General features: G+C 42.8%; 1 protein-coding gene across 2 annotated transcripts in view; it reads right to left on the reverse strand.

Moving 5' to 3' along the window:
* The window catches only part of SPIDR (scaffold protein involved in DNA repair), a 327349-nt gene that overhangs the window by 223432 nt on the left and 83883 nt on the right, over positions 1-20034 (reverse strand). For both annotated transcript variants that reach the window (XM_074944412.1, XM_074944411.1), the window contains one exon: positions 11170-11426. In XM_074944412.1, coding sequence (XP_074800513.1) covers positions 11170-11426 — 257 coding nt within the window. The remainder of the gene's footprint in view (positions 1-11169; positions 11427-20034) is intronic.

Below are 20034 nucleotides of genomic sequence, written 5' to 3' on the forward strand. Positions count from 1 at the left end.
CACTCTCCTTACAGTATGTATGGTAACACCCATTGTTTCATGTTCCCCCTGTATATAAATCTTCCCACTGTATTTTCCACTGAATGCATCCGATGAAGTGAGCTGTAGCTCACGAAAGCGTATGCTCAAATAAATTTGTTAGTCTCTAAGGTGCCACAAGTACTCCTTTTCTTTTAACTGAAATAGTGTAACTTAGGTGGACTTACTGCAGTATTGTAGACCAGCCCTAAAAAAACTAGAATAGATGTTTTGGCTTTGCTGGAGCCCAGGCTTTGATACCTGGCGAAGGGGGAGGGTCGTGGAACCCAGGCTCCTGCCCAAGCCTGAATGTTTACACTGATATTTTTAGCCCTACAGCACAAGCCCTGCAAGCCCTAGTCAGCTGATCTGGGCTCTGTTACTTGCTTTTGGCAAGATTTCAAGGTATACCATTTTTACTCTGCATCAGCTTCAGGGGTTGTTGTCATGTTATATCTTATGATTTCCTCAATTTTGCTGGCATCTGTGATGCAGGCCTTTGTTGATGCTAGCATTTGCTGTGGTCTTGCTTCATTTTGCCAGACGTTGGCATCAGTGCAGGGCCTATTGTAACTAGCTCTTGAACTTAACTGTAGTTCCGTTTCTTTGCGCAGCTGTGTGCCTCGGGATGGGGTGGGAGAGTATGTTATTTTCTAATGCCGAATCTCCTCTTTTGGCAGATCCAGACACTATGATGTACTTAATTGGCCTATATGATTGACTTACATTTTGGTGTATATAATTTGACAGGTGGCAAATGTCATTTTGAAGAATAAAATATTATTCTTTTCTGTGAAGGAGGTGGACAGTATGTTTTTATATAACAAATAGCATACTTTGAGATTTATATCATATATCAACCTTTCCCAAGAAAGAACAATTTTTTGTGAAACAATTTAACATGTGCATTCATTTAGCCACCTATTATGCAAAGGTGACCAATCACACGTTCTCCATTGCCCACAATTTTTCCATATTTTATCTGGTGTCACTATTTTATCCAGTAAAAAGAAAAGAAGTACTTGTGGCACCTTAGAGATTAATTTGTTAGTCTCTAAGGTGCCACAAGTACTCCTTTTCTTTTTGCAAATACAGACTAACACGGCTGCTACTCTGAAACCTAATTTTATCCAGTGAAATCCCCTGGGGAAGACTCCAATTTAAGAAGCAGGATACATGTCCTAGTTCAGTACTTAACATGAACTTTTCACTGTAGGACCACCACCTCCCTGAGCAACGGTAGCTAGGACTATGGAAGCATTCTTCCCTCAACCTAGCTGCTTCTAAATGGGGAGTTAGGTCGGCCTAGCTATGGCACTCAGGGGTAGTTCACATCCGTAGCTATGTCAATCTAAATTTTAAATGCAGACTAAGACTTACTGGCCATTGGGTCCTGACCCAAGTGAAGTTAAATTTAAAAGAAAATCTGTACTGCACTTTGAGCATGCAAGTGTAATGCGGGGTAAGTTGGGTTTAGAGACGTTTATCTTGTTTATTTGTTCCTTTTTTAAACGTGTTGGGAATCTATGTTCATTATTTAAAATTACCAAAACCAACCCCATTAAATATGGGTCATCTAAGTTTACTGGTTTCTAGTTCATTTGAATTTAAGAGCAATAAACAGTTACAGCAATATAGCATTTCCTAAACATATTTTATTCTCATAGTCAGGGTCCCTTGTAATCAGTGATTTCACAGCCACAGACTTCAATGCAGAATTCACCCACTGACAAAGAATTGTGGTTCCAGAATCTCAGCTCCCACTCACTAGCCCTCATGGTTGTGAAGATTACACTCAGTTCAAGTTAGAATTTTTGTAACAGTTCTGAGGAGTGTTAGCCATCCAATTCAGCTCAATGTAGTGTTGACTTAGAAAACTAATGAGTACTCTTTAACTGTCAACATTGTTAACTATTTCACAATTGATCATTAGGTCATTAATTATTTGTATTGTAGCATTGCCCAATCATTATTGGGTACTCACTGTACAAAGTACTGTGCATACATATAGAAAGACAGCTTATGGAAGTTTGTCAAAGTAGTTGCCTTGCAAGTCCCCTCTCAGCCCTAGAGATAGCTGCTGAGGATATGTCTGGATTACAGAGGCTATACTGGCATAGCTCAGCTGGCATATCCCCATAGTATAGATGAAGCCTACTGTGACAGAGGGTTTCTTTCTATCAGTCTAGGAACACCACATCCCTGACTGAAGTTAGCTGTGTTGATGGAAACCCTCTTTTTCCATCATGTGTTTTTCACATCCCTGACCAATAACTACATTGTTGATATAACTTTTCAGTGTAGATCAGGCCTGACCTAGTGGAGTGAGTTACAAAATCTTCAGATGGTATAAACTTAAGCTAGGTCTACGCTTAAAGTTTCGATCAACCTAGCTATCTTGGTGATAGGTTTCAGAGTGGTAGCCATGTTAGTCTGTATCAGCAAAAAAAACAGAGTAGTTTCTTAGAGACTAACAAACCCCAAAAAAATTTGTTAGTCTCTAAGGTGCCACAAGTACGCCTCATTTTTTTTGCTAGCTATCTTGCTCAGGGATGTGAAAAATTTACATCGGAGTCCCACAGTTATGCCAAGTTAACCCCCCAAGTGCAGACGAGGCTAGATCAATAGAAGAATGCTTCTGTCGACCAAGCTACTGCTTCTCAGGGAGATGGATTACCTACAGTGAGAGAAAAAGCCTTCAATCACAGTAGGAAGCGAATATGCTATGGCATTACAGTGGCATAGCTGAAACACTATAGCTGTCTGCTGTAGCGCCTGTAGTGTAGACATGACCCCAGCTTTAGAGCCCTGCACTACACAAGTTTTGATACAATTCACAATCATAGATTTAGAAGCCTTATTCCCTCTGTATCTCAAAATGATGCATTAGAATCAGTGTAGTACATTTTTTCATTGGTTTAGTGTTGTCAAATTTGGACCACCCTTCCAACACCTGAGGCATGCCACAATTTTTCTTTGTGATAGGATGAGTTGGCACAGAAGGAGACAAGAGTAATCCTTCATCCTTATGTTACTTATTGTGTAATTGCAACTGGGTACAAATTCTGAAGACATGCATACATCAACTTTGCCATTTTGGGGAGTGCAGTATTTCTCCATCAACACTTCAGCCAACTTAGATATCATTTGGATGACCAGGAAAATATCTAAGATACATATTTTCACTGACAAGAAGAACAACTATTTCAATGGCTCAAATAATCATTTCTAATACACAGTGATCAATGGTGAGCTGTATCTGCCAGTACAGAAATCGTGGGGAAGAGGGTACATATTTGAAAGGGATAGAAAATAAGACAGAAAATATCATATTTCTTCTATATAAATCCATGGTACGCCCACATCTTGAATACTGGAATTGGAAAAGGTACCAAAAAGGGCAACAAAAATTATTAGGAGTATGGAACAGTTTCCATATGAGGAGAGATCAATAAGACTGGGACTTTTCAGCCTAAAAAATAGACAACTAAGAGGGATATGATAGAGGTCTGTAAAATCGTGACTGGTGTGAAGAAAATAAATAAGGAAATATTATTTGTTCTTGTGTTATTTGAAGGAATTAGGGGTTACCAAATGAAATTAATAGGCAGCAGGTCTAAAACAAACAAAAGGAAGCATTTCTTCACACAACACACAGTCAACCTGTGGAACTCTTTGCCAGGGGATGTTGTGAAAGTCAAGACTACAACAGGGTTTAAAAAAGGACTGGATAAGTTCATGGAGGATAGGTCCATCAATGGCTATTAGCCAGGATGGGCTGGGATGCAAAACCGTGAGTTGAAGTATCCCTAGTTGTCCAGAAGCTGGGAATGGGCGACGGGGGATAGATTACTTGATGATTACCTGTTCTGTTCACCCCTCTGAAGCACCTGGCATTGGCCACTGTCAGAAGACAGCATACTGGGCTAGATGGACCATTAGTCAGACCCAGTATGGCCGTTCTTATGACCTGTTTGAGGTAGGGCATTAATATGGATACAAGTGGTAGTGTGGCTTGGAAAGTTGCACTGATGCAGGTTTTCCTCTCTCATCCTTCTGTTTCTATTCAAATTCTTTGATCTATTGTATCAATGCTGAGAGGTCTTTTTTGACTGTTTAAGGCAGTAAAAAAGATACATCTGAAGTCTCTCCTAGAATCACTTGTGAATTTATGGATTTGGAGTTCTTTCCTGGAATCTGATGGAAGAAGCAGTTGCTCCTTCTGTGCTCTGCTAAAGCGTTTTCAATTGCCTCACATCAGAGTTAGCTTCAGCAAAACTTGCAGGGAGCAAATACTTAATTTGCATGAGTTGCCACACAACGGTAGAGCCAAAGATGCCTGTTAGCAACTGTATGAGAAGAAAAAGTGACTTTCCAGAAAATTTTACACTATCTACAGCTGTAACCCACCACAGAGGCTGCTGCTAGATGCATCTTCTTAATTGCTGTCTTTACCTATTTTATCTTAAATTGGGCAAGATGTGCCTAAACACTATGCCACTGTAACTCTTGCAAACGAGTAAACAAATATATGTTTGCAATACAGACTGAAGAGTCAAGGTTCCTATGAAGCGAGATTTCAGTTTTCCAATTTCCCAGATCCCTTGAGGAAAAAAAATCTCTCTGGAAAAAGGCACAATAGTATTCTTTCCAGGGATGAAACTGGTTTGTAAAATTTACAAACCTGCTATTTGTCTTTCTGCATATGGTAAGATTTGTTGGAGAGTTTGTGTTCCTGTTCTTCTAAGTAGGACAACCACCTCCACTGAATTTATCAGCGGAATTTAACGGCCTTGTTTGAAACAAGAAGGAAGAAACTTTTGGGGAGGTCTAGGTTTAGGGCCTGGTTTGTTTAGGGCCTCCTCAGTTTCCAGGGTATTAATTACCTTTTTAACCACGTACTTCAAAAATTCAAGTTGAAAAATTTACCAGGAATTTCTTAATCCATTCCCCCCCAACCACCACCACCACCAACCCCCTCAAAAAAAAAAAAAAAAAAAAAAAAGCAGAGAGCTCTCCTTCTAAACCAATGGTTCTCAACCTTTTTCCCTTTGCAGACCCTAAACATTTTTGAACGGAGCTGCAGGCCCCTCTGGAAATCTTAGGCATAGTGTGTGGACCTCCAGGGGTCTGCAGACCACAGGTTGAAAACTATTGCTCTAAACAACAGGAGCTGGCATGGAGGCCTACATATGGATTTCTTCAACCTCTGAGAGCCTAAATATGACACACACGTCTCTTGCCCCTAACCTGAGGAGGGGAGGTAGACAGAGGAGAGGACTACAGTTCAGGGACAGATGACCCACCTCTCCTATCACACATGGAGAATCTTACCAAAACTATGGAAACTCGATCCAAATAAGTGTCCTTGTTCACAATGATAAGTTATTTTCTTGGTTTTATTCCTGGTTTGAATTTTACCTGTAGCTGATTTGTTCATACAACTGCTGGCAAAACAAAAATGGCAGAAGGCTAAGGAAGAGAAGTCTGCATAGAAGCAGAGACCAGAGCAGCAGATTTAATTGGGGCCAGACAAAGCAAAGTATCCCCATGGATTCCCTGCCTTTGCTCTTACAGACTAGATACTGAGGTACGGTCTCTGACTCAGAGACTTGTCTGCCAATTTGTCTCCCAAAAGCTTGCACATAACACCAGACTATGATTCCAGAGCCAAAAAGGAAAAGGCACCAAACTGACTCCTCTTTGGTAAGGCACAGATATGTCCTGTTAGACAATTCTAAACAGGCAATAGCTAGTAATTTAAAGTTAAAATTGGGAAGTTTTTGTTTTAGGTAAAAAGTATTTTTGCTCAAAAAGCTCTCTGCTCCCTCCATTAATGTACATCACCTGACATGAACAACAAGGCAGGGGGCATCAGCCTCATTTTCAGTTTACAGACAGCCTTCAATCTTTGACAAGTGCATGGATCATGCATTAGTGAGGGCTGCCAGCCAAACCATCAGCAAACAAAGCAGTTTTTACAAATGATGCATCCAGGCGGTAGCTCTGATGCATTTCAGTTATGTCCTCTTTGTCCAGGAATAAATTATCAAGTGAAATTTTACTTAGTGTTTATAATTCCAGTATTTTATCAGATCAGGATGTTCAGAGAAATTAGGCTCTAGCTGTGAAGATTTCATACTATTTGTATCCATATGTGAGGAAAACAGATCACATTAGATAGTATGAACGAGCTCCTTTTTCCCTTGGCATTTTATTTTATATTCAGGGCCTCTGCTGGCCTTGTACAATAGAAATTGGTTGTGTTTTACTGTGTGGAATACCAGGACATTCTGTATTTTCTGGTCCTTTGAAAAGGAATACGTGCATTCTAGCAGATCAAATCTTAAGTAGCCCACTGTTCTATAGTACAATTACATATCAAATAATTAGATAAAACTTTCTTAACCTGCTCAAAACAATCCAAGCTAAGAATGTTAATAAAGTATAAAAGGAATTGTACTGATACAGGAAAGATTCATGATAGCTGGAAAAAAATATTACAAAGTGACAGATCTGGAAACAGAAGAGTTAACATTGTACGAAGTCTGCATTTCCTGAACTGACCAGCAGGCCTCAGAATAATTGGTCAGTTTTGCTGATGAAAATAAAATCTTACTTGAAAAAGCTAGAAACCCATAAAACCTTCACATCAGACATTTATTTTCAGCCACAAAAAGCTGAGTTTTATAGCAACTGTTCATCACATTTTATCTACACTCTGTCTTTAAGTTTCCTTGTTTACCAGTTTTATGAATAAACAATTATTGGTATAATCCATGCAACGAACTCTATAAAACCTCAAATATTTTCTTCCTTCTATCCTTCATAATGGAACTCTAAGAGTGAAAGAACTTACACAGATACCCAATTTCATCCTAAGGTATGGGTGTGAACGAACAGACTGCAGAAATAAGGTTCCTAAAGGGTGGTGACTGCTACACATTCCCTTTGGCATTGTCTGATGTAAAAAACATGCAAATTTTTTTTAGTGTAGATAAGGTCTCCAGTTCAAGATCTGTGTGTGGTGGAAAGCATGGGAACAATACTTTACTACCTGAACACCAGCATAATCCATCTCTCATTAGTTATGGTTACACTGCTTCCTTAATAACAAAACAACCCCTTGGAAGCTAGTTACTATGCAGTGCAGTAACATACAATCAAGAATCATAGAAATATAGGGCTGGATGGGACCTCGAGAAGTTAACAACTCCAGCCCCCTGTGCTGAGGCAGGACCAAGTAAAACTAGACTATCCCTGACGGGGGTTTGTCTAACCTGTTCACAGACTGGGATTCCATCATCTCCCTTGGAAACCTATTCCAGAGCTTAACTGCCCTTACAGTTAGAAAGCGTTTCCTAATATCTAAACTAATGCTCCCTTGCTGCAAATTAAGCCATTACTTCTTGTCCTACCTTCAGTGGACATAGAAAACAATTGATCTCCCACCTCAGTCTTCTTTTTCCTCAAGACTAAACATGCCCAGTCTTTTTTTTAACCTTTCCTCACAGATCAGGTTTTCTAAATCCTTTATTGTTTTTGTTGCTCTCCTCTGAATTCTTTGCAGTTTGTCCACATCTTTCCTCAAGTGTGGCACCCAAAATTGGACACAGTACTCCAACTGAGGCCTTACTAGTACCAAGTAGAGCAGAACAATTACTTCCCGTGTCTTACGTACAAACACTCCTGTTAATATAGAATGATATTAACCTTTTTCTCAACTGCATCACACTGATGACTCATGTTCAACTTGTGATCCACTATAACCCCAGATCCTTTTCAGTGGTCCTACCAGCGAGTCAGTTATTCCCCATTTGTAGTTGTACATTTGATTTTTCCTTCCTAGCTTAAGTACTTCGCATTTATCTTTATTAAATTTCATGTTGTTGAATTCAGACCAGTTCTCCAATTTGTCAAGGTCATTTTGAATATTAATCCTGTCCTCCAAAGTGCTTGCAACCCTTCCTGCATGTTGTCATCTGCAAATTTTATAAGCATGCTCTCCACTCCAAGTCATTAATGAAAATATTGAATAGTATCGGACCCAGGATTGACTCAGGCGGGATCCCACTAGATATGCCCTCCCAGTTTGACAGTGCACTACTGATAACTAGACTTTAAGTCTGGTCTTTCAACCAGTTGTGCACCCACCTTATAGTAAATTAACCTAGACCATATTTCCCTAGTTTGCTTATAAGAATGTCATGTGGGATTGTGTCAAAAGCCTTTCTAAAATCAAGATATATCACATCTACTGTTTCTCCCCATCAGTTACGCCAGTAACCCTGTCAAAGGAGGAGAAATGGCATGATTTGTTCTTGACAAATCCATCCTGGCTATTCCTTATTGGCATGATTTGTTCTTGACAAATCCATCCTGGCTATTCCTTATAATACTATTATCCTCTAGGGCTTAGAGGATTGTTTAATAATTAGAGCTATCGATTAATCACAGTTAACTCACGTGATTAACTCAAAAAAACTAATTGCGATTAATCGCAGTTTTAATCACTGTTAAATTGAAATTAAAATATTTTTGATATTATATTCTGCGTTGTAATTGAAATCAAAGTGTATATTATTTCTGATTACAAATATTTGCACTGTAAAAATGATAAATAGTATTTTTCAATTCACCTCAGACAAGTACTGTAGTACAATCTGTCGTGAAAGTGCAACTTACAAATGTAGATTTTTTTTGTTATGTAACTGCACGCAAAAACAAAACAATGTAAAACTTCAGAGCCTACAAGTCCACTCAGTCCTACTTCTTGTTCAGCCAATTGCTAAGACAAACAAGTTTGTTTGCATTTACTGGAGATAGTGCTGCCCTCTTCTTATTTACAATGTCACCTGAAAGTGAGAACAAGTATTTCCATGGCACTTTTGTAGCCAGCATTGCAAGGTTTTTACATGCCAGATATGCTAAACATTCGTATGCCACTTCACGCTTCAGCCACCATTCCAGAAGACATGCTTCCATGCTGATGTCGCTTGTTAAAAAAAAAAAAAGTGTTAATTAAATTTGTGACTGAACTCCTTGGGAGAGAACTGTATGTCCCCTGCTCTGTTTTACTCACATTCTGCCATATATTTCATGTAACAGCAGTCTCGGATCATGACCCAGCACATGTTGTTCAATTTAAGAACACTTTTACTTCTTTGCATTTTGTGAAATCTGAAGATACTAATGTGAGATATCTAAAGATAGCTACAGCGCTCAACCCAAGGTTTAAGAATCTGAAGTGCCTTCCAAAATCTGAGAGGAACGAGGTGTGGAGCATGCTTTCCGAAGTCTTAAAAGAGCAACACTCTGATGTGGAAACTACAGAACCTGAACCACCAAAAAATAAAATCAACTTTCTGCTGGTGACCTCTGACTCAGATGATGAAAATGAACATGCGTCCGTCTGCACTGCTTTGGATTGTTATTGAGCAGAACATGTCATCAGCATAGATTCATGTCCTCTGGAATGGTGGTAGAAGTATGAAGGGGCATATGAATGTTTAGCATATCTGGCACATAAATACTTTGCAACGTCGGCTACAACAGTGCCATGTGAACAACTCTTCTCGCTGTCAGGTGACATTGTAAATAAGAAGTGGGCAGCATTATCTCCTGTAAATGTAAACAAACTTGTTTGTCTTAGTGATCGGCTGAACAAGAAGTAGGACTGAGTAGATTTGTAGGCTCTAAAATTTTACATTGTTTTATTTTTGAATGCAATTTTTTTGTACATAATTCTACATTTGTAAGTTCAACTTTCGTGATAAAGAGATTGCACTACAGTACTTCTATTAGTACTTGAAAAATACTATTTCTATTGTTTTTTTACAATGCAAATACTTGTAATCAAAAATAAATATAAAGTGAGCACTGTGCACTTTGTATTCTGTGTTGAAAATGTAGAAAACATCCAAAAATATTTAAACGGTATTCTAATATTGTTTAACAGTGCGATTAATCATGCAATTAATTTTTTTAATCGCACAATTAATCGCAATTAATTTTTTTAATCACTTGACAGCCCTATTAATAATTTGTTCCAGTATCTTTCCAGGTATTAAAGTTAGGCTGACTGGTTTATAATTCCTGGTGTCCTTTTTGTTCCCCTTTATAAAGATAGGCGATATGTTTGTCCTTCGCCAGTCCTCAGGGTCTCACCTGTCCTCCATGAGTTCTGAAAAATAATTGCTAATGGTTCCAAGATTGCTTCAGCTAATTCCTTAAGTACCGTATGATGAGTTTCATCAGGCCTTGCCAACTTGAACATATTTAACTTATCTTAGTATTCTCTAACCTGTTCTTTCCCTATTTTGGCTTGGATTCCTTCCCCTTTATTTATCCCAGCTATCACTATTAGCATGGGAAAATTGAATGGATTTATTTTTGTTTACTTCTACTAAGGGATAGGATTGCACAAAGTGACATACAAAATTGATGTATATAATGAGAGGCTGCTTAGGAGCTACAGTTCTGACAGCTGAGAACTAAAGAGAACAATGATGTGCTACCAGCACAGCACCAGAATGGGCCACCAACTACCGTTTTGTTCTTTCGAGAATTCTGAAACCTGACGGGGTCCATCAATCCCTGATGGCTAGTCACACCATGTGGTTATGCTACAGAATGCAAAAAAGCCGGAGCCCTGCCATCTGGACCTGCAGTGTCAATTTCCAATATTCGTGTGTGTGCTGGTGGTTCATTTAATACAGAGAGCCTCATAATGGAGGCTCGGATAAACGGGGTTCTACTGTACTTCTGTTCTGACTTCAACCCTAAAGCTCACTTACCCCTGCAGTCTGGCCTAAAAAAGCTGGCAAGGGGGATAGAATTAGTGTCTGTAAGGCATTTTAAATCACTATTAAAAAAGCTAAACTATACTGAAACTTAGAGAGCTGGAGTTCAAAATCCAGTGCTTTCCTCACTGATTTCAAAACAGAAAATGCTTTTTCTCTCTCTCTTTTTTTTTTTTAAAACAGTTTGCCTGTTAGCAGATGAGAGAGCATCTGAGTAAATTTTCCTTCTTTAAAATTTTAACTATAAAAAGAAATTAATCTTATAATAGATTCTACTGTTTTTGATAAATGTTGGTTAATTCTGATTTTTTCATTTGAAGTTTTTCCTTGAAAAAGAATTGTAATCTACCTCAGCAATTTCCTTTTCTTTGCAGAATCTTCTGGAGTCCTTGAAGTCTTCTCTGATTGTTTCTTAGGTGTCTGCAGAAGGGCCTGTGCAGATTTTAGCCAGTCACTTGCAGATCTGCCTGTAGCCTGTGCCAGATCTGCTTCAGAACTTGATTGTAGCTTTTTGCTAAATCCAAAATTAGAAGACTCTGTGTCCACCTGGCCTTCTTCCAGGTTTTCACTCTCAGATGAATATTCAGAAATTTCTGTCGAAACTGTCTGGACATATGAAAATAAGAACAAACATAGAGCATCAAGTCTGAACATACACTGACAGAAGAGTACATCCGATTTATTTTTGTGATGTAGGTTTGTCAAGTTGGGGAAAACAGTTGACTCCAACAATCTAAAGATCTCTTTACTGACTATCCAGCCTTATTGAAATACTGGGTTAAGTCAGCTTTGTTCTAAAGGGACTTAAAGCTGCCCCTTAGGACTCCTAATTTCCAGCTCAGAGAATGGACATGATTCCTTTAAGTAATGTTTTTATACACTGCTATACAAAATCTCATGGCAGAGGATGTTGTAGAACATTAAGGCCTGTAACTTCTACTAAAGCTGACTCATGAGCCTGGTCTACATTGAGGTTTTCCTCAAATTCTCCCATCTCTGCTCAGGAACGGTAAGTTGTACGGGCCCGTGGTGTCCGGGCTCCAGCAAATTCAGGGCCCGGAGAGCCCAGCTCCACCAATGTTTGTGGCTGGGTCTCTCCTCCAGCCCAGCCTGCCATTCCCGTGCGCCTCCCCCGGAACGTCCCCTGCCACCTCCCCACAGCATCCCTGCCTGCCCTGGGCAGTGGGTGGCTGCCCCCTGCAGCTCCGCATTGCACTCCCTTGCCGGCTGCTGCCACAGCTGGCTACAAGGGAGTGGCGCTGGGGGCAGGCTGAGACGGCTGCTGCGCCTGCAGAGGGAAGAAGGAGGGAGGGAGGAGGAGGTATATGACAGCCCCCCTTCCCCCGGCAGGGGACTCCGAGGGCTTATCCTAGCTGGACCACCTGAGCAGCAGCAGCTGGGGTGGCTTGGGTGAGTGTCGTGCTGAGGAGGGGCCCCCTTCTCCTTCCCTCCTGGAGCTCGCTGCTGCCGGCGGGGAGAGGACTGGGGAGAGTCCTCCTCTCTGGCCCCCTGTCCCAGCCTGCCTGCTGCACCCCAAACTCCTCATCCCTGGCACAGCCGCATGCCCCTCACCCCCACCCTCTGTCCCAGCCCAGAGCCTGCACCCAGCACCCAAACCCCCTTCCAGAGCCCACACCCCCTCCTACACCCAGCACCCCAAACTCCCTCCCACACCTCCTCCTGCACCCCAACCCCCTGTCCCAGCCCAGAGCCCGCACCCCTCCCGCACCCAAACTCTCTCCCAGAACCTGCAGCCCAAACCCCCTCCTGCAGCCCAACCCCCGTCCCAACCCAGACCCCGCACCCAGGACCCAAACCCTGCACCCCCTCCTGCATCCCAACCCCCTGCCCCAGCCCAGAGCCTGCACCCAAACTCCGTCCCAGAGCCTGCACCCCTCCCACATCTAAACTCCCTCCCAGAGCCTTAGGCAGGTGTGGGGGGCAGGGCAGGACTTGGACATGTTCTGGGCACCACCAAAAATTATACAAACCTGTCGCCCCGTCACTGCTCTAAGACAGGTTACATGACACCACAGTGAAATTGCTGGGGGCTGGTCTACACTAGTAGTCCCTCTATTGCCAGTGGAACTATAATAGTGCTGTTGCAACACTGGGACAGTTTGACAAAAAAACGCCTCAGTGTAGACAAGATACATGACTCAGAATTATCGTCACAATTATCAGTCTATTTGGCTCTTTGAAAGTATTATCCTCACTTTACAGAAGGGGAACTGAAAAAAGAGAGAGAGAGTAAGTGACTTGCTCAAGGTCAAATTTTCATCAGTTAACAGTGCCCTTGACCACAGACTATCTTTTCCCCATGGAGCCAGCAAGTCAGACAAAATCTCCAATGAAGACTTTATATCATTGGTGCCATGATAACTGAGGTTAGTGCCTCCTCTCAAGAAGCTAGCAGTGTTATCTGTCAATAATTAACCTAATTATTTGCAACAGAACATTGTGTTTAACTGTGTATTTTTAAAAAAGTTCTCTAAATTTTTCTCCAACGCAAGATTAGTGTAAATTATGAGATGCATGGTTAATGTTCAAAGAACACACACGTGCTTTCAAAAAGAAGAGTTGGAAGGACTTTTAAAAATTACTCAGAAGGAAAAAGAATGGCAAAAAAATGTATTTAGGCCCCCCTGCCCCCCCAAAAGCAGGCTAATATTAAACACAGCGGCTAACAACACTGTATTTTAGCAAACAGTGGGGAGAGCGGGTTGTTTGGGTTTTTTTTAGGACAATGCTTTCCTCCTGGAAATGCAACCAGAAATAAAAAGGTTTCACACAGTAATAAATTAGTACACCAGCTCTTTATTTTTAGATAACCCTTGGATACATTCTTTTGCTTTTGGAGAGATTTGAGTTTACTGGGATAAATGGCTGTAATACCCATCACATCAAAAACAAAAAAGGGATGCAAACATGAAGTAGTTTGTGCACATAGATCCCAAATGAGGAAAGCAATTAAACATGCTCTTAACTCTAAGGATGTGCTTAAGACCCATTGAATTTAATGGGAGTTAAACACATGCTTAAGTGTTTTCCCCCTAAATCAAGGCAATATTTTTGTTGGAATTTATTACTATACACATATTAAAACTATTAATTTCCCAAGAAATCCCATCTTGTGATTTTTTTTTTAAGAATAAGGGAGGAGAGTACTAACATGTACTGTCACTGAAAGCTGGAAAAGGTCTAGTCTCCTAACCTCCTTATTTTTTGGGGTGGAACTAGAATGCCCTTGCCTGTCTTTCTCGTTGGCCACCGAAACAAACAACTAATGACACCGGGGGCGGGTATAAGGATTGGAACCCCTTGGCAGGGACGAAGTACTTTTTCTCAGCCCTCTTGGAAGTGGGCAGGCTTGAGGATGGGGTTTGCCAGAGGGCTCTGATAATCTTTAGGACCCCTTCATGCACTGGGAGCGCGTGCGGGGGTGGATGCAGAAAGCACATTAAACAAAGCGTCTGATTGCTCCACCATCTCTTCCACTCTAGACCTAACTTAGTGGCCATGCTTCGGAGTGGGGCTTGGTGCTTCTTAAAGTCGTCTGGTGGGCTAGCATGAATGGGCTCCGCCACAGCCTCATCTGGAGAGGATGAGGATGACTGAACCCCCGGGGGAGGACCCGGAGCATCATCCCCCGGGGGGAGGGGATCTCAGGGTGGGCACCTGTCCCTTCACCTCAGCATCTGCTTGCACTTCACGCACCCAGTCCGGTGCCGTTTGGTGATTGTCCAACACAGCGACCAACACTTGGTGAGATGGGGGCATTAGCATAACCAGCACGCCCCAGGCATTCCAGTAAGGCCATTGTGCTGGCCACTGGCCCTGCTGCCAGGACGGCATCACTGAGGTGGATGCAGCCTCAGGAGCCCAGTCACGATGGTGCTGTCTCGGCGAGGGGCTGAACTTCCTCATCCTCCTCCCGTGACCATGGCAGGGCTGTTGACCCCTGATTCTGGCAGCTAACTGCCAACGTGGGTGACCGGTGCCTCGAGTAGGCAGACCAGTGCCAGGAGTGGCGCTGTGCTGGGGAGAGTCCCCGTGGTCTAGGTGTCGGTGATTGTCGGCGTGCAGAGGGTTGGCATGAGGATGACTGGTGCTGACCATACGATGACTGGCACTTCCCTCTGGGCAAGTCTCGACACGAGGGCAGAGACTGGGAGCACGGTGCCGGCGATCTGTGGCAGCAAACCGGAGACCTGGGCTGATGCGGAGACCAGAGGCATGGTGATAAAGAGCTTTGCCTTGGCATCGGAGACCAGCAGCATTCACTTGCCTTCTGGGAAGCTTTCATGGCTGGCTTGCTCTTGTAGGGAACCTTTGCCAGGTCCAGTGCCACACGCGGTGCCAGCTGTGGTGGGAGAGTCCTTTGCTCTCTGGGCACTGGGAAGGCATTGACTCCGCCATCAGTCTGGGTCCCCTACCCTCCCCTGGAGTCAGTGGCGGATCACGAAGGAGGGTAGGAGGTTCCCTCGGGGAAGTGTCCCTTGCAATGCCCTTTGGTCTGCCTTGCTCGGTGCTGGGTCGCGCTTCTTAGACTTCTTCTTGGGCACCAGCGAAGGGGATCGGTGCCGGGTAGAGCCCAGTGCTGGGGGTGCGCCACGACCGAGGACCAAGTGCTGGGCATTGTGTGCGTCCAGCCAGAACGGCTCGGAGGCTGGGCAGAGAGCGGCCTCCATGAGGTGGTGTCCTGGGATGAAAGTTCTTACAGATGCGACACTCTTGTTTGATGTGGGATTCCCCCAGGCACTTCAGACAACTGCCACGCAGGTCACCAACCTGCATAGGCCTATTACAGTCACCGCAGGTCTTAAAACCCAGCGACTGGAGCATGCCTCGTCTGGGGCAAAGCCCCACCAGGACCCTAACTGACTAACTACAGTATCAACAGCTACTTACTAACTAATCTACAATAGCAAAACTATTTACAGCTGAACCACTAAGTCAAAAGGGAAAGAAACCGCTGACCACTTGCAAGGCAAGGAAAAGAGGCACTCCGACCAACCACCACGGGTAGTAAGAAGGAACTGAGAGGGCATAGGGCCGGTGGCACTGATACACTGACGCATGAGTGCGGCACTCCGGAGGGCACCACAGCCAACTCTATGGATACCACTAAGGCAAAAGTCCCTGACAACTGTGCACGGGGGCGCACATACACCTAGAATGGAATTGGCATGAGCAAGCACTCAAAGAATAAAAAGACTTTAAAGCTATACATATTTTTCTCTTTAAAGCTTCTTCCTCCCCCATTTTGAAAAATGTTCATTGAAACACTAGGTTGACTTCAACCCCAGATCTTTTACTAAGATTCATGGAGATAATTCAGTTAAGGTAAGTATTTCTTTTCAGTGTTATGGGTTAAATTCAGATTTACACCTTTGCTTAAAAGCCTAAATTCTTGGGTACAGGCTTTTGTGTGTGCAGTACCATAGGAGACACCACCTTTCTTCTGACAGCATATCCACAGAGAGAGGAGACAGTGTCTGTGAGATTAAATAGTAATGCGTGGGCTGAGTTAACCATGACGACAAAAAGGAGTAATAAGATAGATAAATCACTAGCTCTTAATTTTTTGGAGCTGCAAGCCCAAACTGATGGCGGAGATTAATTGAAACTTCCTATCTGGAGCAATAATGCAATGTGTTTATAATATTAATAGCTTATATTTTTGCAATGCCTTTCATACCAAAGGACACCAAATTACTTTGTAAAGTACAGATCAAATTGTGGCTGCTTGTTTGGGTGCACAAGGGAAGGAGAAAGTGCAGGAAGCTTCCTGGCAATCCCTCTGTGCACATGCACTAGCACAGTCAGATGTGCTCCATATCATTAAAGGTGATGTTGCGTAGGCAAAATGGGAAGTGACTGGGCCTGCTCAATGCTCCACATCCCCTTCTGTATGCATTATTACTCTGAGGCTGACACCACAGAGAGTGCAACTGCACCCTTTAAAAAAAACTAGTAACAGTTGCCTCTCCTGAGTACGCTGACCAACCACCACTCCCAACCTCAACAAAAGCCACAACATAGCCACTTACATCGACACAATGAAATGCAACCGTCCTCTGGGGCGGAATGCAGTAGCTGTTTAACCGTGCACAGAAACATTACATAATCATTTAGGACAAATAGTGAGAAAGAATGCTACATCCACTTGTATCTGCAGAAAAAATTGTATACGACAAGTGGTAGTTTCTCAAATTAGAATTTAACCAGAGCCAAATACCCCATCTCTTCTAAACAGTGCTATGAGATCTTTAACAAGTGGTTAGCACCTCATTTTTAATGACTCATCAGAAAGACGTTAATCCCAGCAGCACAGCTCCTCTCATGATGCCAGGGCATGGGTTCATTACTGTCTCTAAGGGAAGAGGATCAGCTTCTAAATTAACAGCACCACTTCCTGGAACAACACACTGGCTTTTCTTTGGAGGTCCCCCGTTGAAATATTGACTAGTTCTGACACTTGTAAGGTTGAAAGTCCTGTCAGGATCACAATACCAGAAGCTGTGTTTGCATTAACTACTTTATTAGCTGCAGGTTACCCCAAGTATACATGTGATCAAATTCAAAGCATTAGTACTAACATGTATTGTCACTGAAAGCCTATTGGACATTTTTTGAAAAATTTCCATCGGGTGAAGGAATTGGAAGGGATTTGGTCTAAGCCTGCAGATGCTCACAGACAACATGCCTTAAGAACATAAGAACGGCCATACTGGGTAGATGAAAGGTCCCTCTGGCCCAGTATCCTGTCTTCCGACAGTAGCTAATGCCAGGTGCATCAGAGGGAATGAACAGAACAGGTAATCATCAAGTGATCTGTCCCCTGTTGCCCATTCCCATCTTCTGTGGAATCCTACTGTAACCTCTCACCTATTTACAAGCTATCTATGTGAATACTAAAATGAAAAGAGAAAAAAAGAGAAAAATTAAAAAATAGGATGCTCTTTAAAATGACTGGAGATCAAAGCACAATACTCAAAAGACACCAAAATGGCATACTCCTGTTCTGATTTCTGCACAACCTTTGATGTTTGTTCTAGAGGTACCTCCTGTCAGGCAATTTTACATTGTGTCATTTGTTTCAGGAAACTGTTCACCTTCTTCAGGTGGACAATAACTGTGGTGACAGTAACTGTCTGTTAGAGGAAACAGTAACCCCACTAACCAAGAGGAGGGACAAATGAGATCTTGCCTAGAATATTGTTCAAGAGTAGTGGGAAAGAGTTCAACCTGAATGAGGAAATTTTGTGGCTTCTATTACAAGCAACTAACACCCACTGCCTCAAAAAAGAGTAACAGAAATGAAAAACAAATTATCTCCATTGTTACAGTGTGGCTCTGATTCCTTGTTCAGATGATACTACCTTGGTTCAGAAAAAGCACGGCTGGCACTGACTTCTCAAAGAAAAAAATGCACGTCATCACACACACAATCCTACCTCCTTCCAATACACAATACTCATTTGCCAACATACTGCATGCAGCACCACTTGTTTTGGAAAACACAAATGAAAGAAGAGGCTGAAACATGGTTTTGCTCCTCCAAAAATTCATTTTTCTGCTGCGATTTTGTAAAACCTCAAGAGAACAGTTTTAACTTGTAACAGAACAGATTTTTCCACTGACCTAGTGGGAAAGTTCCATGTTAGTGAAGCTTTAGCTAGGTAAAAAGGAGTGGGGAGCCAGTGGCAGGGAGGAAGAAATAGAAGCTACAGGACTCCTCTAGTCTCCAACTCTAAGCAGAATTAGCACCTTTTGAGGCAAACAGGTTTAGCAGGTTAGTCCAGAAGATGTCTGCAAGCTGTTTCAGCCTGCCTGTATCAGAACAGGTTGGTCTAAGGCAGAGGTTTCCAAACTTTAACAGCCCGTGAACCCCTTTCACTAAATTGTGAAATCTTGTGAACCCCCTCCTAAAAATTAATATTTCCAGGGATTTAAGTTTAAATTTCCTCCGCACTCCATGAGGCTCCTGCTGCTGGACCCCGCTGACCGCCCTGGCCAACTGAGCTCCACTGAACTCGGGCTGCAGGTCCCGCTGACCGCCGGGGCTCGGGCTGCCAGCCCCAACTGCCCAGCCCCGCTCTCCCTGGGGTTTGGGCAGCCGGTTCCCCCGCTGACAGGGGCAGGGCTTGGGCTGCCGGCCCCAACTGCCTGGCCCCGCTCTCCCTGGGGCTCAGGCTGTCAGCCCCACGTGAAGTGCTGGGGTTCGGGCTGCCGGCTCCCCCACTCGCAGGGACAGGGCTCGGGCTGCCAGCCCCAATTGCCCAGCCCCAGTCTCCCTGGGGCTCAGGCTGTCTGCCCTGCAACCGGGTCCCACCTGCTGCCTCCAATGTCCTCTGGCTGCCATTAATGAAATTTTTCTGGAGAACCCCCTGTAACGTTCTGCGAACCCCCAGGGGTTCGCAAACCCCAGTTTGGGAACCACTGGTCTAAGGCATAGATCCTCGTAACAGAAATAGTAGAGGCCACTTGCTCAGTCCAAGTAAACTTTTACACACAAAAAAGTCCCCCCTTTCATTTCATTTGTATTTCCAAAGGCACTTGCCAGCTATAATATTAAAATGAAGTTTTGAATGCACAAACAGATCAAACTAACAAGCACAGTAAGACAAAGTGCTATCTATTGGAGAGAGGAGTCCAGGTTAAAAGAAGGAAATTACTGGCTAAGTGACAATTTACAAAGATGCAGTTTTAGGGTTACTTCAAGGCCCTGCCCATATTATAAATATGACTGTGTGAAGAAGACTTGCTTGCAATCTAGGCATTTGGAACAGCCATGTTGTAACTGAGCCCCTTTACACCATTGTCTTTGTAATGTAGATACGCCTCAAACTCAGGGATTTTGTGATTTGATTTTTCTATCTTAAATAGCGCTACTGTTCACTCCATCAACTTGTAGCACAAGTGAACAGAACCTGTTTTCTCCATTAACCTGATAACTGTTTAAGTCTCAATGCTGGATCTCCAGATATGGTTTTATTGCCTTGTCTAATCTCTGATTCATCATCACACAAGAATATCTTCAATTTCTTCCAGTTATGTCAGGTTGAGAGACAAAGAAGATTATGGACATGTATCTATTTTTCAAAAAATTGTTAAAATTATTTGGATCAACCTGTGCACATAACTAGCCTACGTATTACAGTTACTCTCATCCTCTCTGAATCTTACACTCACTTATATCTTGTCGTTA

This window comes from Natator depressus, chromosome 2 (genome assembly GCF_965152275.1).
Source record: "Natator depressus isolate rNatDep1 chromosome 2, rNatDep2.hap1, whole genome shotgun sequence".
NCBI lineage: Eukaryota > Metazoa > Chordata > Testudines > Cheloniidae > Natator > Natator depressus.